This window comes from Bubalus kerabau, chromosome 12, assembly GCF_029407905.1.
Source record: "Bubalus kerabau isolate K-KA32 ecotype Philippines breed swamp buffalo chromosome 12, PCC_UOA_SB_1v2, whole genome shotgun sequence".
Lineage (NCBI taxonomy): Eukaryota > Metazoa > Chordata > Mammalia > Artiodactyla > Bovidae > Bubalus > Bubalus kerabau.
The window spans coordinates 33661045-33683330 of record NC_073635.1 but is presented as its reverse complement, the minus strand read 5'-3'; the positions used below and the strand labels follow the sequence as shown (position 1 = coordinate 33683330).

Below are 22286 nucleotides of genomic sequence, written 5' to 3'. Positions count from 1 at the left end.
TCTTTCCTGCTATTTTGCATATCTGCCCAATTTATTTCTGCTTGGCCCCAAAGATTTTCTTCTTAAAAGGAGCATCACATCAGGCATGTGAATACACCTGAACATTTAAAAAATATTCACCTGTTGTACTCCAAGTGTACATTTAGTGGTATCTGATCCTTTTACTGTAATCTCGTAACTAAACAGACAGAAAGGACCAGGAGTTTCTTTCTAGTCTCCAAGCTTAGAAATACTTTTTAAACTTTACGTAGCTTTTTTCCAAACAAGATAAAGATGTATTTGAAGTATGAGAGCTAACAAACTGGGCTTGAATCCCTCACGATAATGCAGAGGAGAGAGATTCATAGCTAAGTTTGCAAGAAGCTTTGTAACTTCCCGGAGCTTGGCATCTGGAGCTCCCGAGAAACATGGAAGTAACTCCTGTTGGGTCTGTCTTGTTCATTGGTAAATCTTAGGAACTATAACAGTGCCAAGCACAGGAACGTCCCCCAAATCAAGAGTTAGTAGTTCTAATAATCTTTTAAATAAACTAATGTAATTAACCAAAAAGTTGCAGATTCCATTTGTCAGAATGATTGAAAGAGCCAACGTGTTAACCTGAAAAGGAATTTTAAGCAAAACTTAGCATGGCTAGCTAGAATGTGTTCTCTGAGAGCTGACCCGATTTAAATGAAAGGGACTGTTGTTCAGTTTGCTTTAATGCATTGTAACTTCGTGTAAGATAATTGGACATCCTGTATGATACAGGCCACAGGAATACACCAGTACTAGAGTTTATTGGTCTGCTGCAGCAAGGGTGGGCGCACACCTGGCTCCCAGAGCAGGGGGGTCTTCTAGGTGAGGGTGGGTGGAATGATTCTAAGGAAGAACTGAGGAGACCAGCTATGGGCTGGATCCTGGCGTGGTGGGGGGGGGTTGTTTGGTAATTGGGTGCCTCAGTACTCTGCTCAAGGCGGGAGGAGCGAAGCAGAGCTGGACATCATCAGTCAGAGCAGTCATCGCTCAGAAAAGGGCCGTTCTAGTCCTTTTGCCATTCTGCTGTAGCCTTGGGCAAAACTCCATTTCTTGCTTGCCTTTTCTACTGGCCTTGCCACTAATTTCTGAGAGATATCAGAGATTGATTATCAGTGGGGTTTATTTTCACTTTCTCAGGCCTTCTTTTTGGCCAGATTCAGCCCTGAGGGACATTGTTCTGTGAAATCCAGCTCTCGACTGTGCTGGGATTCTGCTGACCAGGAGACTGTTCGGAAAGCCTCAGCTACTGTTAACCAAAGTCAGTACTTTATGAATACTTTCTGTTGTAAGGTTAGTTACTGAGCCCTCTGAAGCTAAAGTGGCTGTGCACTGGAAGACTCTGGAGATGGCACCTGAGCTCTAGCGCACTGCAAATGCTGAGAGATTGTTAACCGTTTGTAATCCAAGCACCAAGGTCCCAAGTGTGGTTTGGGCATAGACAAACCATCCTAGGTTTAACATCATAAGGGCTGTTTGTCTTGTTTACTGTTTTTAGTTGGCTATTTGAAAGAATTGCTTAGTACTTGAGTATCCAAGAACTAGAATGAGCTGAGTTGCACCCAAAAGAATGGCTACCAATTTCAATAGTTGGCCTATTTGCAAATTTTAGTGAACTTCTGAGCAAATTGTACCCGGGAATAAGACTCATGCAAGGAGTGACTCGGGGTGCAAAGAGCAATATTATGGGTATCATTGTTAGAAACAATAAGTGTCTGTTAACAATTCAGAAGTTTAAAGCAGCAGAGAGGAAGGGAAAGAACTAAAAAAGAGAACATGAAGATTAAAGCCTGACAATCTTTGGTTCTAACTATTTAGATTTTGTTCTGTAATTGCTGAGGGTGGAAGCCGTCTCTCTCAGGCCACTAGATTTAAAGGTCTCGGGTAGAAAATTAATCTCAGAATAATTTTCTTATTCTGAGATTGTCTTCTTGATGATTCTTAGGAATCCTCAATTTGGGGTCTCTAGCTGGACAGTCTTCCAGTAATTTGAGGAAGTGGTCTGTCATTGTTACTGAGAGCTGTGGATCCAAGGAGTTTTACTGCAGAACATGGCAAGGCCATTTCCATGGGAGCTCAAGTGCAGGCTTTCCCTAATGTTACTTCAGAAATAGCCAAACACCTAATCTGAGAGCATGTAGAGCTGGTTAAGTATCTGGCAAGGGAAGATAGTTGTTTACATCAGTGATAAGGTTGAACAGCTCTGGAAAATTATGTTAACCAGAATTATTACATCACATAATTTCTTTTTTTGTGATGGAAATAATTAAGATATAGTCTCTTAGCAACTTTGAAGTTTATAGTACACTGTGCTGTTCATAGATCTCCAGGATTTTTTTTTGTCTGCTGGTTGCAAGTTTTACCCTTAAACAATACCTCCCCAGTCCCCGAGCCCCTGGTAACCACTCTTCTGCTTTCTCTATTTACAGGAGACTGCACATGTAAATGATATTCTCTGTCTGATTTATCTCACCTAGCATAGTGTCTGGAGAAGGCAATGGCAGCCCACTCCAGTACTCTTGCCTGGCAAATCACATGGATGGAGGAGCGTGGTAGGCTACAGTCCATGGGGTCGCTAGGAGTTGGACACGACTGAGCGACTTCACTTTCACTTTTCACTTTCATGCATTGGAGAAGGCAGTGGCAACCCACACCAGTGTTCTTCCCTGGAGAAACCCAGGGACGGGGAGCCTGGTGGGCTGCCGTCTCTGGGGTCACACAGAGTTGGACACAACTGAAGCGACTTAGCAGCAGCAGCAGCATGGTGTCTTCAAGATCCACACGTAATCCAAGTTATCACAAGTGGCAGGATTTCCTTCTTTCTTGTGGCTGAATAACATTGATCCTTTTTAGGTGGCCCATTACCCATCTTCACTGGACGCTTGTAAAATCTGCCGCTTGTCTCCACTTTTCTGAAATACCTAAATATTGTGTCTTGATGTGGGTGGGCTTTCATTTGTGATGGGAACTCATTGAACCCTTGCAGTGTTACAAATCCTGTCCTTCAGTTGCCGGAGTTTTCTTGAATTACTTTGTAAGTTTTTTGCCTCTTTTCTGTTCTTTTTTTTTTTTTTGAAACTCCTAATTGTTTGGATTCCCTGGACTGGTTCTCTGATTTCTCTGTTTTTCTTTCGCATTTCTCTGTGTTTTACTGCTGTTTCTTAGGCTCTCTCCTCAGTTTATCTTCTGCCTAGCCAGCTCTGCTTCCAGAGGGATATTGTCTTGTCAGGTCTCAGCTTTGAGGATTTGACTCTGAAAATCCAGGTGGTGCTCAGCTTTCTATCAGCTTCTTCCGTTTTTTTGGATCTTTGTCATCCGTTACTTTTTGTTCTTGTTTCCAAATTTCTATGCCATCTTCTCTCCCATTTTTCTTCCTTATAAGTTTGTGCCTTTTCCATAGTTTTAGTAGGGTGTAGGAGGGGAGTCAAGTTTGATATGTGTGTTCAGTACTCTGTTTTACCAAAACACTGCTCATTTTTGTAAGCACTCCTTTGCAGCCATTAACTTACCTCCACCCCCCCATCTGTTAAAGGCAAGTGTTCATCGTGGCTGTACCCTCCACTTTTTGCTCATGTCACATGACATACTTTCTCTAGCTTTGTTTGCTTATCTTTAAATGTAATAATGTTCTTTTGTCGTCCTCATTTGTTTTGTACACTCCTTGAGGTGAGGCACACATACTCTGCACCCTTTGGAGACAGCTGACGTGAAAGTTCTGCTCCCACCCTGCCTCTGAAAGCAGGCAGACCTCGGGGCTGTCCGCGTGTTTCCATGATTTTACGCAGCTGCTGCTCATCTTTGCTGTTCTCCAAGCAGCCAGACCCTGCCTGTGCCTCAGTATTTTTGTTCATGCTGTTCTACCTTCCTGGGGTGTCTCATGTAACTACTCATTTCTTTCCCCAACCCCTCTTTCCTTTCCTGACAAGCTTCTTTAGTCTTAAGACCTTCTGCTTAAGTATACTCTTGCAGAAGCTTTCCTTCAACCCTTCAAGGTATAGCTGAACATCCCCTGTGTTTATAGTACTTTATATAGAACCCTGTACTGCAGTTATTATTGATAGTCTGACTACTACAACTAGATTGGGACTCCTTTTCCTCTCTAGTCTGCCTTTGTGGTTAAAGAAATGTGCTCCGCACATCACCAAGTACTGTTATGTTATGGTAATTAGGTGAGTTTTAAGAGGTTGTTGCCTTTTTGATAATCACACATCTTTTAAGGTTTGTTTTTTTTTTTAAAGTGTTCTCCCATTTACTTTTCTTTCTTATAACTTTTTAAAAGATAAAAACATGTAATTACTTGGGGTGAGGGAGAGAAATGATTGCAGATTCAAAATTTTTAGTTCATTTTGAAGAAATTTTCACAAGGCAGTTTTTAAAGAAGAGAAAGTCCAGAGGTGATTGTTAAGGGGGGTGAATGAGTTAGTCTTTGGTTTTTTTCCTTCCCCACTGCTCATTCTCTCCACAGAGGGCTCTAGTTTAGGAAGTCATCCTCAGCAGTAGATATAACAACCTGTTACACTCCTGGGTTGACCATCTGTTTAAATTAGTACCTTGCACATGAACTGTCTAATCCCTGGTAGATTTATTCTGATCCCAATTTCATTTTGTTTTTGTGTTACTCTCTTTAATGCCCCCTTTAAGTTTTCAGACATCATTCCAACTTGGTGAACATTAAGTATAGATATTCTTAATGTATTTTTAATATAATGTGTGCCCATTTGTGTGCTTTGCTAGAAAGTACTTGTAGATCTGATTGTCATAAAACAAATCTCTTTTCAGAAAAATAATGTCATTGGGATTTGTTTTTGCAACTAAAGATAAGGTGTAAATATGTAAGCAAAGATAAAGCCAAGCAGACTTAATAATTTAAAATAATAAAGTGTTAAATAAAATTAATTGATTTTCTAAGGAGTTACCCCTTTGTTCAGTCAAACCTTCAGTCTTTTCAGAACCCCAGCTCTATCACCCTGCCCTTTCTGTTAGTATTTGACCTCATTTCCAACATCGGAAAAATATGAAAGCCATCAGAATGAGAACTCCCTGGCTTTTGCCTCTGAACCCACCCCTCTGCACCTATATCCTCCTTAGTCTTCCTGTTAGTGATATGATGGAGAAGCATTTGACCTCGCTTGCAATCTAGTTCCTCCCCCCACCATTTCAGTCTGCTTTTCTCCTTTTCCCCTCTCATTTCCTTTTCTCTGGGCTCTTCCTCTCAGTACTTAACATACTCGAGTCTGTTACATCTTAAAAAATGTTTAATCTGTGTACTACTCCAACTGCTGCCTTATTTTATCACCGTAAAAGAATCACCTACGTCTCAGTTGACTTAATGCCCAAGTCATTGCTCAGCTTCTGCAGTGTAGACTCTGCTGCTGCGTCACCGCAGCTATTTTTGCCTAGTCCAGCATCCCTCGGTGACTTCATCATTGCTAAATTCAGCGGACGCTGCTCAGTCCTCACCTTACTAGGCTTCTCTGCAGCTTTGGATACTGTTTACTATTCTGCCCATTTCTGAAATTCTTTTTCTTGCCATTCCTCATCTCTGATCTCCCCTCATGTACTCTGCTGACTTGGATGATGGTATGTACACTCTAATATCTTCAGCTTTCTCTTTGGACAGGTCTGTTCAGCTTGGCACTCCCACGTAGGTGTCCCACAAGTATCAGACTCAGCCTGCACACGGCGGAGCGCTCATCTTCCTGTTCCCTCTGACCTGTGAATGATGCTGTTAGCCTGTTCGCTGAGGCAGGAGTCATCGTCTGTGATGACTCCTCCATTCTCAGCCCCAGGATTCTATGCTGTGGGCTGCGGTGCTGCCTCACGTGGCTCCAGCCATCTCCTCTGCAGCAGCCAGCATCACCTCTCACCTGAGTCATTCTAACACTGTTGACTTAACTGATCTCTCAGCCTCCTGTCCTTCTCCCCCCCACCCCCCACCCCCAACACACACCTCCCTAGCATTCAAGAAAGGTAGGCAAAGATGTTTTCCCCAAAGGAGGATTGCTATTCTCCTGTTTAAAAATCTTGAATGGAGCACCTCCTCTTGTTCTTGGAGTAAAAAGACTTGTATGATCTGGTTCCTAATTATATCCCCAGATTCATCTCCAGTTATTTAATGTGACTGTTTTTCAAATGCTTTTCCCTCCCTTCAGGTGACAAGGCACACTGTTTCCCTTTTAGCACAGCACAGTTCTCAGAGTGTGATCTGGGAAGCCCTAGGTGTCCCCAAAATCCTTTCAGAGGATCTGCAGGGTCAACACTATTTTCACAATAGTGCTGTATTCTTTGCTTTTCCTCACTCTGCTTCTCATGAGTGTACAGTGGGTTTTTCTCAAAGGTGACGAGGCAGGTGATGATGCCATTGCTCTGATGGCTAGTGGGTGTGTGCTTTTGTGGGCTGTGTTTTTAACAGTTCCCATTTTTAAATGCTAAGAGGGTTAATATTGATAGAACCTCTTCACAGGGTCTTCAGTGACACCCAAGAGAGAAAAAGTGTCCCCAGTCCAGAAGGTCTGAGGACTGTCTTTCAGCCTTGGTTAGTTGGGATTTCCGCTGAGGAGACTTGGCTTAGGTCTCCACAGCATGACTTTTGGGTCACCTCTGCGGGTTGCGCCTTAGCACATATCCTGTAGTGGGCCGGTTAGTTACCTCTCACCACCGGTACACACAGAAAGCTCCACCATGGAGGTGGGAACCCCAGTCAATCCCCAGTTCTGGAGACAGTGACTGCTCAGCAAACACAAGCTGAGTGAAGCTCTTTGAAGGTATCTGGGGATATGAACTACAACATGTTTTAAATCATAACCATTTTGTACTTCATGAGAGATGCATTCATTTCTTAACTTTTTTGACCCCTTAATATCTGAGTGGGTTTTAAGAAAGCAAGTTTTACTTTATATGCATTGTGTACATGTACACACATGTACACACACACACACACATATTAAAGCAGAAAGAACCTTACTTGGTGGAAGTCAGGAGCTTCATTTTGGAATCTTCTTTCTCTTCTGTGCAAATAAGCATAGAGCCTTGGACAGGTCTTTTTATTCCTTTGACTATAACTTCCCTCATCAAATAATGTGATTGTGCTGGATTATCTAAAAAGTTTTTCCTATGTGAAATTATGTGATTATATATGAAGAGTGTCAAAGTGTATGTGATTCCTATTTCTTTATATATATTAAAATGAATGTACATTTAGATTTATTTATATATTAAAATCACTTTGTTTTCACAGGAAAGATGATAAAGACTATGCTTTAAAACAAATAGAAGGAACTGGGATCTCTATGTCGGCATGTAGAGAAATAGCAGTAAGTGAAGCTCTTTTTTATCATCATTATCAACTGACTTATGCGTATCAATTATATAAGTCTCTGAATTGTGTTTGTCACAAACACACATTAATTGAAAGTTGAGAAGTATTTTTCATATCAACTATTTATAGAAAAGTGTAAAGATGGTATGTAGTTCTAGCAAAAATTGCTATATAAATTAATTGATTTGGGATTAAGTCTCAGTTGTTTATATAAATAGATATATTTTCCCAAAAAAGTCACTAAATAGATAAGGATCCAGTTATTCTTATTTCATTGTGTGTAATAAAAGTATTTATTATATGTTAATTCATATAAAATTCATGTTTCTATTTTAATAAGATGAAGTTATTGCCATTACTTATGAACTTAAAATGAGATTATTTGATTTTCATTGTTTCTGTCTATTCTTTTGCATATGTATATCATTGCCATATGGTAATTAAAATCTCATTTTGATTCCACAGGAAAATATTCATGTTAATGCATTACCAAATAATTATTCGTACATTTAAAGTGAGCTTTTACTTCACTTTTTACCATTGGGAAACTATGGGTCCAGACTTATCTTTCCAGTCTCTAGTCAGAATATTCTAAAATATGTATTATAATATAATAGTCTTTACTTGTATTGCTTTCAGCCCTCTTTCTACAGATATAGGCTGTTATGGCCTGGAGGTATTAATTTAAATAATTTTACTCATTTAACAGCTTCTATACCATTGGGTTTTCAACTAATAGTCAATTATTTTGTATCATGTTGACAGCAACTAGACCAAGTTAAAGTATAGAAACTTAGAAAAGTCAAGAACCCTGGCCTTAAGTGTTTACACACTGATGAGAAAGGAGACTCATAACTCTTACAGGAACAATATAACAGGCACTGTGATAGAAGTGACTGGGAAAAGGGTATATATACATAACTAGAGAATCGAGGAAGGTTTCAGATTTTGGAGGCCATGTAAGTATTATCCCCACAAGGGAAGAATAGGAGTGAGATGGAGGGCGTTCTTAACCAAAGGTATGCTGTAATGAAAACTGTATTTCATTTCATTGATAAAATTCTCATACTCTTGAATCTTGAGGTAAGATACCTGTTCATTAACTGTCAGTTCTGCAACTTCTACTATTCTCTGTGTTCCAGTCAGTTGTAAAGAATTAAAATCCATTGCAATATGGTGAGTGATGCTGGACATCAGGATAGTGATGACCTTCGGAGGGGCAGAGAGGGAGCAGAAGGACAGACAAGGGAGCTTTCAGGATCTAGTGATGTTCTGTTTCTTGGTTTTGCCCTGGGTCTGGTCATGTGGGTTTCACGTGTGAAAACTCACTGAGCTGTGCACTTACCATTCATGTGCTTTCCTCTGTCTTTATTATTCGTCAACAAAAAGTTTTTAAATCAACACTCCATTCATTTCAGAAACATTCTTAGCTTTTTATCTGTGTTGATAATTGTAAATGCAGTTAAGCACAGTAAGGAGTACTCCTTATTTTTATTGTACTTGGTCGTGGTTCTTCTACCTAAGGTGAGCAGAAATTTTTAATTTTGATGATGTCTCATTTGCTAGTTTTTTCCTTTTATGACTTGTTTTCTGTGTCTGATTGAAGAAATCTTCGTCTGTTTGCTGATTGTGAAGATATTTCCCTTTGTTTTCTTCTAAAGCCTTGCAATTTTAGCTTTTATTGTAAGTCTGTGATCTGTTCACTTCATTTCTATTTGTAGTCTGATGTAATGCTTGAATGTCTCCTCCCCTCTCTCCATGCGAATGTTCAATTGTAGCATCATTTTTGGAAAAGACTCTTTCCCATTGAATTCCTTTGACATATTTGTAAAAAACGAAATGACTGTAAGTGTTGGACTATTTCTGGGCTCTATTCTGTTCCATTGATCTCTTTGTCTCTCCATGGCTGATTCCAGATCACTCTGCATCACACACATCAAGACTTGAAGTGAGGTGGTATAATGCCACCAGCTTTATTCTTTTGATTCAGGATTGTTTGGGCTATTTTAGGTTCTCTGAATTAGCATGTACATTGTTGAACTGGCTAGTCATTTTTATTTCTAAAAAATGCCTGCTGAGATTATGGTTTACATCAGTTCAGGGAGAACTGATATCTTAATAATACTTAAACTTCCAAGCCATGAATCTTAAGAAGGTATATTTTCCATTTTTAAGGTTTTTAAAAAATTTCTGTCAACAATGTTTTATAGTTTTTTAGCGTGGAGGCTTTACATAGTTGTTAAATTCATTCCTTTATGTTTTCTGTACTATGTGTGTATTATTTTAAAATATTTTCTACTTCTTTGCTTCTGTACTTAGGATTGATTTTTTTAATGTTATAAGTTTTTTTTAATCAAATTTATTTAGATTTACCTGATTTACCCACTTACTTATGTATATCTTTTCTGAGTATTTCCTTCATCCTTTTTTTATGTATAATTTTATTTATTTCTTTTCGGTTGTGCTGGGCCTCCGTTGCTGCGTGGACTTTTCTCTAGTTGCAGTGTATGGGCTTCTTACTCAGTGGCTTCCGTTGTTGTGGAGCACGGGCTCTAGGGCACACAGGCTTCAGCAGTTGCATCACGTGGGCTCAGGAGTTATGTCTCTCGGGCTCTAGAGCACAGGCTCCATAGTTGTGGTGCATGAGTTTAATTGCTCTGTGGCATGTGGGATCTTCCCAGGCCAGGGATCAAACCCATACCTCCTGCATTGGCAGGCGGGTTCTTTACCACCAAGTCACAACGAAAGCCCTAAAATGCTATATATTATATAAACTCTATTTCTAAATTCACTGGTAGGTTTGGTGATATCTTGGAATTTCCTACATAAATAATTATGTCATCTATAAATGGGAATAGTTTTACTTCTTTCTGTCTATATTCTTTTATTTTTCTCCTTTCCTATTGCATTGGCTAGAACCTCTCAGAAGATGTTGAATGGTGGTAAGAGCCAGCATCTTACTACTTGTTCCCAGTCTTGGGGGAAAGTGTTTTCAGTGTTTCACCATCAAGTTAAATGCTAGCTATAGGCTTTTTACAGATATCATCAGCCAAGCTTTAGGAAGTTCCCTTTTTTTGTGTGTGTAAATGGTAATGAATTTTGTCAAATGCTTTTTTCACATGTTCTGAAATGACTGTATAGTTCTTCTGTATAGTTCTGTATACAGAATGACTGTATTGTTTTTCCTCTTACTGTTATATTGGCTGACTGCATTGATTACTTTCCTAATATTTATCCAATTTTATAGTTTTGAAATAATCCCTGCTTGATTATATATATCACTTGATTTGATTTACCAGTGTGCTGTTAAGGAGTGTTAGGTCTTCTGAAGAATGTTAGTCTATGATTATCATTCTTGTACTGCCTTTGTCTTCAGTATTCAAGTTGTGCTGTCCTCACAGAGCAAGTCAGGCAGCCTTTCTTCATCCTCTGTATTCTGATAGTTTCCGTGCAGTTGGCAATTATTTTTCCTCAGATGCTTGACAGAATTCACAAACCATATATCTTCACATTTAGCATTTTGTGTTTAAGTTGTATTTTTTATGTAATATTTCATTTTGTTTACGTTATTGAATTTACTGGCACAAGGTTAAGAATATTCTCTTACTGTCTTTCATAAATGTAGCCTCTATAGTGGTGTGCCTGTTTCATTGTGGACTTGGTAATTTGTGTTCTCTGTGTCATTGATTTTTGCTCTTAAACTTTATTATTTCTTCTACTTACTTTTGGCCTGCCTTTCTTATCTTCTTAAGGTGGACCATTAGGTCATTGATATTTTAAAAAACTATTGTTTTCTAATAAGGCAGTGAAGACTATAAGTTTGCCCCTAAGCTATGTTTTTCTTCATTTTTTCTTGACAAATTTTGTCACATTGTATTATCATCATCACATAGTACAATTTCCATTTTCTTTGTGAGTTTTTTCTTTTATTCATGGGTTATTTAGAAATACATGGTTTAATTTTTAAATATGTGAGGCTTTCCAGATAGTTTATTGTTGATTACTAGTTTTTTCCCCCGCTACTGGTCTCCTTGTTCCTCTCATAGCTCACTGCCTCACAGGGTTGCAGAGAGTGGTTAAGACCCTACCCAGATTACCCAGGCTCTTATCTTGGCTTTGGACTTCCCTCATAGCTCAGTTGGTAAAGAATCGGCCTGCAGTGCAGGAGACCTGGGTTCGATCCCTGGGTTGGGAAGATCCCCTGAAGAAGGGAATGGCTACCCACTCCAGTAATCTGGCCTGGAGAATTCCATGGACTGTATAGTCCACGGGGTTGCAGAGTCGGACATGACTGAGAGACTTTGACTTCACTTGTTACCCTGGCTTTACCACTTACCTGGCTTGTAGGACCCAAAGCAGGTTCAGGTTACCTGATTTCCCTGTTTTAGTTTCCTCTTTGTAAAATGAGAGCAGTGATATCTCATAGGGTTTCTGTGCATGAGGAGCATTGGTCACTTCTTAGGGCACGGTGAGCTCTGGGTACCTGTTGGCTCCTCAGTAGATGCCAGTCATCACTGCGGCAGCCACAGCATGCAGATGGCCTGCCCACTTGAATTTATCTGCTGCCAGAGGGCTTCTGTGGAAGGTCTCAGCACATTTTATATCCCGGGACCTTGTGTAGCACCTACCACAGGGCCTGGTGTGTGGCAGGTGTTGGGTAAATCAGCCCTGCTAAATGTAGTGCAGCTCCCTGGAAGTGTGTGAGTGTAAATATTTACTTAGAGGCAGCTCCTCACAGAGACTCAGCTCCAGCCAGCTCCAATCCCTCAGTGACCCAGCTCCCAGGAGAGCATGTTGTACGTACTCAGTAGTAATAGCTATTTACTGTACTAGTTTTCCCAGGCTGCCACAACAGAATGCTACAGACTGGGGGACTTTAACAACCCAGAACCGTGTTTTCTTAGTGGTGGAGGGTGCCTGCACAGTTGGTTTCCTGTGAGACCTCTCCTTGGTTTGCAAATGGCCACCCTCTTGTGGCCTCTTTATGAGGTCATCTCTCTCTGCGTTCTCATCTCCTTTTCTTTTAAGGTCACCATTTCTGATTCGATTATGGCCCATCCTACTGACCTCATTTTACTTTTATTGCCTCTTTCAGGGTCTTATCTCCAAATAGAATCATTCTGAGGGCCCCGGGATTAGGGCTTCAACACAAGAATTTGCAAACACAAACTCAGTTAAGTCTGTAACACTTTTATTACTACTATAATAATCATACTTACTCACTAGTAAAATCATTGCCCTCAAAGACTTAATATTTGACCAATCAGATGGATTTTCTTAAAAATAGAAGTGAATTGATTTTTTTGATGAAAGCATTGATGTTAGTCCACAATTCAGAAGCCAAAGGGTGTGTTGACGATGCCTTTAGCTGATATATTTTGTTTATTCATGAATTCAGTTATTCATATATTCACCAGGTGTTTAATGAATACCTTTCAAGTACCAGGCAGTGTGCTTGAAACTAGCAGTCCCGTGATAATCAAAACACAGTGCCTGCCACTGTCCAGTTCACAGCCTAGTATATATTTAAAATATCTGTGTCCCTGGATGAAGGATTACTGCCTCTGGGGGCTAGGTCTTAGGAGGTGTTGGTATTAGACCACAGAGTGTTGGATTTGTATTTTAGAAATTAATTAACTTTGAAAGCATTTAAATCCTGATTCTAACCACTACTTATGAATGTGACCTTGAGCAAATTATTTAATCTCCTTACACCACCATTTCCTCTTTGTAAAACAGAAGCAGTATAAATATTTCATAGGGTAATTCATGATGGAGTAAGATAGTGCATGTCACATACTTGGTCCCATTCTTGGCACCTGGAAAGAGCTCAGTAAAATGGTTGCTGCTGTTTTCTTTTTAGTACAGGAACTCAACCTCATCTCAGAGGTGAGATTCAGGCGATACCTGAGAATAACCTACTTATATGTAGGTTTCTAAAAATTTGAGAGAGCTTTTGCCAAAGCTTTGGAGTTTGTTTGTTATAATTTTCACCCTGCTGGTTTCCAGAGAGGATTTGAAATAGCTGCCCAGCTGAGAAGTGTGTTCCAGTTGTGAGGTAATGGAGAAAACACTGACCCAGAACTGAGATGAACTTAGCACTAGGTCCCCTCTTCCAGCCAGCTGACTGGTCCCTAGTGACCCCAAAGTCCCAGCTTTCCTGTATCAGATTCTTGGCCTTGTTTGTTAATTAGCAAATAGTTTTAGATATTGGGCTTAAGTTTCAGAGAATTTGTATTTAATCTCTAGAGTTTCATAAGTTTGAAGTTTTGTTCTAAAAGTAGAAATATATAACTTGAATTTAATCTTGTTCCTAAATAGAATAATCATTTTCCAAAGAATAATTGTTCATATAAATGACTTCATATATAGTCCATTCGTAGTCTTTGTTTTGTGAATTCATTTCAGAGCCCCTAATACATTATTAACATTACATTTACTTGATACCTGTTTTGGTGACAGTATTCTTATAAAAGATATTGGAGTCCTAAGTTCTAAGACCTTGACTTTCTCACAGATCTGTCATGTCTTTGGAACACATTTGCAGGGCACGGTGTAAATCATTTCTAACTGATAAAGACAGAATATCAGGCTTCATGAGAAGTTTTTTCTTATTGTTGCTGTTTTATTTGTTTTTGCTTGGTGGAGGAGGATTGCTGATGGATTATTAGGGCCACTTGGGTTGCTAAATGGAGATAAAATAAGGAGATACAAGGTTTTAAATAGAAGAATGTCCTTCTAGGAGATGACAAGGGTTAATAAGCCCTTGAAAGTGTGTTCTACTTGGTTGTTTCTGTTTGTACAAGCTCTTTATTATTTTATGAAACATTTATAAAATTTTAATCAACTTTACTTTGTAATGTAAATACCTAGGAAAATAGGTACTGTATCTCACAGAATTACAGATCTTAGTTCTCATCTGGTATTCAGTGGTGATGAATGTTGTTTTGTTGTGTTTTCTTATGTTGCTGTTACAGTTGTCCCTTTGTATCCATGGATTCAACCAACTGCAAAAAGGAAATATTTGGGGGAAGAAATTTCCAGAGAGTTCCAAAAAGCAAAATTTGAATCTACCATGCTCCAGCAACTATTTGTATAGTGTTTACATTGTATTAGATATTTTAAGTAAAAGTATATGGGAGGATGTGCATAGGTTCTATGCAGATATTGTACCATTCTACATAAGGAACTTGAGCACTGGGGGATTTGGGTACCCACGTGGGGTGGGATATTGGGGAGTCCTGGAATCAGACCCCCTCTGATATTGAGGGACAACTATAGTTAGTTTTTCAAAGAATTACGAACTACAGATCTAAGTGTATCGTTGTGTGATGTCAAAACATAGACAACTAGTGGAATGGGAGAAAATATTTGTAAATCATATACTGCTAAAGGATTAATGTCTACACTATATAAAGAAATACAACTCAATAACAACATCAAAAAACCCAGTTCAAAAATAGGCAGTGGACTTGAATAGACATTACGATAAAGACTTGAATAGACATTTCTCCAAGGAAGATATACCAATAAGCACATGAAAAGATACTTAACACCATGAGTCATTCGGGAGTGCAAATCAAAGCCACAGCAGATACCACATCATACCTATTAGGACGTGGCTATTATAAAAAAAATTTTAGAAGGTAAATAAACGTTGATGAGGGTGTGGAGAAATTGGAACTCTCAACACACTGCTGATGGGAATGTAAATGGTGAAACTACTGTGAAAACCAGTTTGGTGGTTCCTGGAAAAGTTAAACATAGAGTCATCATATGATCTTGCCGTTCCCCTCCTAGGTATTTACTCAGAACTGAAAGGAGGAATTTGAGTACTCATACACCAGCGTTCATAGCAGCATTATTCACAGTAGCCAAAATGTGGAAATAACCAGTGACTGTTAGCTGATGAATGAATAAGCAAAATGTGTATATATGGAATGGAACGTACTCAGCCATAAAAAGCAATGAAATTTTGATATATGTTACACCATGGATAAACCTTAAAGACTAAGTTATGCTTAGTGAAATAAGCCAGACACAAAAGGACAAATAATGATTCTACTTATGTGAGGCACCTAGAATAGGCAAAATCATAGAGACAGAAAGTAGAATAAAGGTTACCAGGGGCTCACACGGAGAGAAAAGTGGGGAGTTATCGCTTAACAGGTACAGAATTTCTGTTGAGGATGATAAAATGGTTCTAAAATGGATGGTTGGGGATGGCTGCATAGCATTGTGAGTGTGCTTATGCTACTGAATTGTACCCTTAAAAATGGTTAAAATGGTAATTTCTTAAAAATTTACTTATTATAAAATGTTTACAACATAATATTTTAACATTATATTTATTTTTAGTTGAAGGATAATTGCTTTACACTATTATGTTGGTTTCTGCCATACATCAACATGAATCAACCATAGGTATCCATATGTTCCCTCCCTCTTGAACCCAACTCCTACCCCATCCCACCCCGCTAGGTTATCAGGGAGCACCAGGCTGAATTCCCTGTGTTATATAGCAGCTTCTCATTAGCTATCTATTTTACATATGGTAACGAATATATTTCAGTCCTGCTGTTTCAATTCTCCCACCCTCTCCTGCTCCCAATGTGTCTATAAATCTGTTCTCTATGTCTGAGTCTCTATTCATGCCCTGCAGATAGGTTCATCAGTAGCATAAAATGGTAATTTTTACATTGTATGTATTTTACCATAATAAAAACATTAAAGAAGGAAGCTGACTGAACAATAACAACAAAACTGACAGATTTACACAATTATATCTTTTCAGTATCTTTTGCCCACAGATTTGTATTCATTTGTATGGGCATCTCAAAATTATATGAGTATTTATTAGATTTTTTAGGATTGAGTACCATTAGGTTTGTATTGCCTTTGAGTTACAAACAGTGTGGGGTTTTTCATGTTACTTTTATGACAGAGATTTTTAATGACTCTCCTTTGTTTTGCAGCTACTTCGAGAACTTAAGCACCCAAATGTCATCTCTCTTCAAAAGGTGTTTCTGTCTCACGCAGACAGGAAAGTGTGGCTTCTGTTTGACTATGCCGAACATGACCTCTGGGTAAGGCGCACCGTGGTGGATGTGGGGCAGTGGTTTCAGTCGGGGATCAACAGGACTAACTGGAGACAATTTGGGGAGCTCATCGTAGTATTAGAGTTATTATTTTAAGATAAAAGGGATCTCAGAATGTTTTTGAGAAAGTATGAAGGCTAGAGTATTGCTTTGTATTTTTACTTTTGTTCTTATCAGTTTGACATGCTGCAGAGAACAAAAGAATCTGAAGAGTATAAACAGCTCTTCAATACTGTTTCCTAGCTGTGGATTTTGACAACATAAAAAAAAGTAACAGTAATAACTGTTTTGTTGTAAAGTTTAAAAGCAGAGTATTTCCTTTTATTCTATAGTGAAGGGAATCTAAGATGAGAAGGTGATAATACCTTGTGTAGGGACCTGAGTATGTTGTATTTATTTGGAGAACTAGATTGAGATTTGGGCTTCCCTTGTGGCTCAGCTGGTAAAGAATCTGCCTGCAATGCAGGAGACATGGGTTTGATCCCTGGATTGGGAAGATCCCCTGGAGAAGGGGAAGGCTACCCACTCTAGTATTCTGGCCTGGAAAATTCCATCGACGGACTAGATAGATAGATAGATAGATATAGTCCTTGTGGTCTCAAAGAGTCATGCACAATTGAGCAACTTAGATTCACTCATTCGGATTGAGATTTAGTGGGCCTATTTGTCATATGACATAGGGCAAATCTCTTAATGACTCTGAAGGGGTAGCTTCCCCATCTGTAAAATATAATACTTTTACTGCTTTTTTTTACAAGTAAATAACATCCAGTATTTTGTCGTTAATTAATTAACAACTACTTCACTATTGTGAAATATATTTTTCTGCTATTTAATACATAATAAGTTCTTTAAATATTTTTCTATGTTTTGCATCCTGTCTATATGTACTGAATTAGCATGGCTGTGCATTTATTGAGCTAAATAAAAAGAGAAAACATATGCAAGGGATTACTGTATCCTGGCTCAATTTCAGAATTTTCAAAATATATCTTTTCATTCAGCTGTAGTTCATAAATGGAAGTACAAAATTTTGAAATAAAGCTAGCACAAATCTCAGTAAAACTGTGTAAAAGGAAATTTACCTTCTGAAAATAGTGAAAGTTTCAAAGTCTTGTGCTGATTTCCAGATGAATCCTCATTTCCGTCATTTTAACTTTAACAGACTCCAGAAATTGAAACTTATTTTGGTTTCATATGCTTTCAGATTTATTTTTTTTTAAAAGTTTTTTTGTGTTGTTTGTAGATTGCTATTTTACATGACTAAATGTGATTTGATTCAATTTATTCTTATATAAGTTACCTGGAAAGAACTATTTTCAAACAAAATAGACACATGAAATTTTCCCTCTTTTATGAGACTATTGCCCAAGGTTCATGATAGTTTTTGTTGGCTTCTGTTATTGTAAAAGAAATCTAATCAAATCAAATTTGGATTCTGTTAATAAAAGTTCATTAAATTGGAGTGGCCAGTATTGAACACTTATCATATTCAAATGTAATATAAAATCAAATTATATAATCTAAATTTATGAGAAAATTTCCAGGCTAGTTTGATAAGCATGATATGTAATAAGACATATTTGAGAATAGGAGATAGTATTGTATTCAACATGTTTTCTAGCAAAACTGGTATGTAATATTTAATTTTATGTGTAGGTATAATAATTATACTTTAATAAATTAAGCTGCATGTAATGTGTGTATATGGAGAAGGAAATGGCAACCCACTCCAGTACTGTTGCCTAGGGAATGCCAGGGTCAGAGGAGCCTGGTGGGCTGCCATATATGGGGTCACACAGAGTTGGCCACAACTGAAGCGACTTAGCAGCACAGCAGAATGTGTGGATAGAGTCATTACTGGCTTTATCAACTCATTTAAGCCAAATAAGCATTTCTAGTGCTCATTTTAATAAAAACCAAATGATGATTCAGTTTACTAAAACTACTCTTTATCCATTTTATTTTCTTATTTTAATTGGAATATTGAAATGAATTAGCTGGGATAAGGCAGCAAAGGCAAAAAGAATAAAAAGTCATTTTAAAAAATTACTTAGGTGTTGGTGAAATCTTATGGTATGCATATTGCATATTTGTTATATAGCCCAGGAATAAAAGTGAAGGTAAGAAATTTCTCCACTGTAGTTTTTGTAGCTATAAAATATTGGTAAAAAAGTAATTTGTAATACCTTCATGAAAATACTGCCTAAAGAAATGTATATGGCATCAACTATTATCTTACCTCCCCTGCATGTTTGTTCCTTTCATTCTTACTCTGGCAGGTTTTAATTTTCTTTTTTTAATGTATCTTAATTTTTTTTTTTTAAGCTCTGAGAGCTGCTGGTTCTTCTTAAGGTGATGTGACTTGGATAGTTCTTTGGATAGGTGACAAAACAGTCTAGATTATTAAGACTTACTATAGCTCTGTTTTGTTTGCCTGTTCTTAAGTACTTCAAAAAAATGACTGAGAAGAAAATTAAAATAATATCATGCTTCTACTAAAGGATAGATTAATCATACTAAATTGATTAATCATACTACATACTACTAAAGGCACTAACTGATACCCTTTACCTTCCCAAATATAGGCCTTTGCTCTGTATTTTTTCTTTGGAAAATAAAACTCTTTCACTCATTAGTCATTAGTTATTTCTTACCCATTTTCTACTTCTGTATCTTAAGAAAAGGGAAATGAAAAGGTTAAGTTATACTATTAAACAATATACTATTAAAATAATCACTCCTGTTTTAATTATTTTTACTAAGTTCAAGAATACACCTCATATGCAGTCAGATACTGGCCAGGAGTCTGCTCTAGTGCCTGTTAGATTCGGGCCTGTGCCCAGTGGTATGCACAGCAGAGTTGGCTGCAGCTGATTTCTAGATTTTCTTGCAGTTTGAGTGCTTTCATTACAATGAAGACATCTGTCGAGAGTTTGAAACATTGGATCTTGTTTCTGTTGAGGTACATTTATTTGTAAAATGATTTTTCTATTTATAAAGCGGCATTATGTTTACTGGATGTCCACTAACATTATACCTAGAAAGCTTTGCTAGATGTTTCAAGGCCATTTTTCCCCCCTCGTCTGAAGCATTCATATTTCTAAGTATTATTATATGACCAGAGATATGTACTGGTCATTTACATATTATTCCTTTGTGCTTCTGTGTACTTAATTGAAATATTTTTCCATTTGCTTTCTTTATAACCCAGTTGTGGTAAATAGGTACCACACCTATGCTATGTCAACCAGCCAAAACTCTCTTTTTTTCTTTCTTTCTTTTAATACACATTTTATTCACTGCTGAATAACAGATATTTGTTTCTTGAAAATTTTCACTAAACAGGTCAAGTAACTCTGAAAGTAATTTTTAATTATACTTTAAAAATAAAATCACATTACTTTCTACTTCTTTGTTGTAATTTATTTTCTGAGGCCCTATCCCATGCTCAGGAAATGACTTTTTAGCTGTAGTTATTTAAGGTTATTTATGCTATCCAGCAGAATGTGAAATGATATTTTCAGTATCTTTGGAAATCCCTGAGTGTTTCTTTTTCAGTTAGGAAAATATTATTTATCAAACTGTCTTTCCTTCTTTTCTTTTTTAAGCTTCTGGTGATATTTTTCTTTCTTTCAGCATATAATCAAGTTTCACAGAGCTTCTAAAGCAAACAAGAAGCCAGTTCAGTTACCTCGGGGGATGGTGAAGTCACTATTGTATCAGATTCTGGATGGGATCCACTACCTGCATGCTAACTGGGTGTTGCACAGGGATTTGGTAAGTTGAAACGTAGTTAGGTGTAAGCTAGAAAGATGCACTTGTGAGTTGGGTGATATATCTAGATGTTAGTGCTGTACAGGCCTGCAGATCTTACAGGGGAAGCAGGAATGCTACGGTCTCAAAACTAGCCCAGCCTTGTGCTTCTGTGTGATGTCCCCTGCTTCGGGACATACATGAGCTGGTGCTTAAGAGGTGAAAGAGGCCACACTGGTTTTGGTAAGCTTTTAAGTCTGTAAATAAAGCGTTGGCTTGCTTTACATTGATTATTAAATGCCAGACAAACTCTGGAAGTTGGTGTATTTATGAATAACTTGAAAATACAACCTTTGGAGCCTACTGCATATGAAGTTGAATATTAGAAGAGAAGTGTTTAAGTGCTTATTTTTTGAACCCCACTATATTAGTAGCAGTCTCTCAGCCAATAGCCTTTATTAATCATGATTGGATACATTATTAAGAAGCCTTGCCATGTTAAGGTACACTAAATTCTTAAGAATTCAGAAACTTCAAAAGTTGACTTTATTTTTATTTTACATCGCAGAATAGTGTATGCCCTTAAAAAAAAAGTATAGCATTAAATTGTTGATTAAATTGTGCTTGTTCATGAAAGCTTTATATATTTAAATCATTTAAATTTCAGATTCCTGTTTACCCCTTTCATACTGCATAATTACATTGTGTTTTTGTTCTTTTCTTTGTAAATGTAGTGACTCTAGTGAGGTTTGTAGCAATGCCTTCATTTCAAGCAGTTATAGCCACAGTGCTGGAAGCTGTGGCGTGGTCTCTGATCACATGTGTACTTAGGAGAAGTCTCCATCCGGATAAGGTGGAGCCGCTCTGCCCTCACGTGCGTGCTCTTTGCTGGGTGCTCTGTGTTTAATGCATTCGTCTCTGCCTTCAGTCAGGTGTTGTAGTTTCTGGTTCTTTCATCTGTCTTCAGTAAATCTCCTTGAAATACATGTGGCAGTTATTTTATCTCCAGTTCTCAAGCCTAGAAAAAGCATTTACAGTAGGACCAGTAACACATCAGAAATTTGGTTGAAATAACTTTTTATCTTATGCAAAGTTTATTTTTAATAGAATTAGGATATTTATAAGCAGTGAATTTACAGAACATAAATATGAAAAATCCTTTGTCTCTTTATGAAAATGAAAATAAATTTCAGCTTTTAGAAGAGTCAGCTTAGGGGAAAACTATTACTACTTTTGAGCTCCTGACATTTTTCATGATTTTAAAAGAATAGAATCTGGTTAAAGGGCATTTTTCTCCCTTAGAGTTAATTATGCTAAGATAATGTTGTATTTTTAATTTAAATATTTTCTCATCACTAAAATATGTGTGTTCATTAGATGAACACAAACTGATTTTTAAACCAGTATTTAATTTTTATATTAATATGTAATGTACCTCCTCTGTCCATGGAATTCTCCATGCAAGAATCTAATATATAATGTACCTTCTCTGTTCATGGGATTCTCCAGGCAAGAACACTGGAGTGGGTTGCCATTCCCTTCTCCAGGGTATCTTTGCAATCCAGCGATCAAACCTGGGTCTCCTGCATTGGCAGGTGGATTCTTTACCATCTGAGCCACCAGGGAAGCCCCATAATATACCTGAACTGCTTACATTAGTGTTAATTAGACTATGAAATAATGAAAGTAATGAAAATAGTTTTGAAGTCTGATTTCTTTTGGAAGAGTTCTTTCTGTTGACACAGCCTGAACAGTTGTCTTTGGCATAGAGACAGTGTCAAGCAGGTCATTTCAGAAGTCTGTGTTGGTGGTGCCCCAGGAGACAGGGGGCGTGGAGCAGTGTACCCAGGTGCAGGTGACAAAGGAACGCACTGTCTGCAGCTGATTTAAAAATAATAATGAAACAAACTAAAAGTAGTCACACTTTATTATTACCAGATACAGGCAATTCTGAACAGTATCGGGGTAAAATATTCCTGTTCACTGAAGCAGATCCCTCCTGGTGCTGTACCCACTCTTGCTAGGCCACTGCCATCTGTTTAGAAGTGTGTTCATCCACAATCTTTCCTAAACTGTAATCAATTATTTGTCTGCTGCTGCCT

General features: G+C 37.8%; 1 protein-coding gene across 8 annotated transcripts in view; it reads left to right on the top strand.

Annotated features, from left to right (window-relative positions):
- CDK8 (cyclin dependent kinase 8) overlaps positions 1 to 22286 on the top strand; it is a 72739-nt gene that overhangs the window by 17240 nt on the left and 33213 nt on the right. For 4 of the 8 annotated variants that reach the window (XM_055542512.1, XM_055542508.1, XM_055542507.1 and 1 more), the window contains exons 2-4: positions 7250 to 7325; positions 16306 to 16416; positions 20068 to 20208. In XM_055542512.1, coding sequence (XP_055398487.1) covers positions 7302 to 7325; positions 16306 to 16416; positions 20068 to 20208 — 276 coding nt within the window. In that variant the 5' untranslated portion in view covers positions 7250 to 7301. Of the gene's footprint in view, positions 1 to 4809; positions 5593 to 7249; positions 7326 to 16305; positions 16417 to 18009; positions 19394 to 20067; positions 20209 to 22286 lie in introns of those variants that run through there. The other 4 variants (XM_055542511.1, XM_055542509.1, XM_055542513.1 and 1 more) reach the window with 4 other exon arrangements.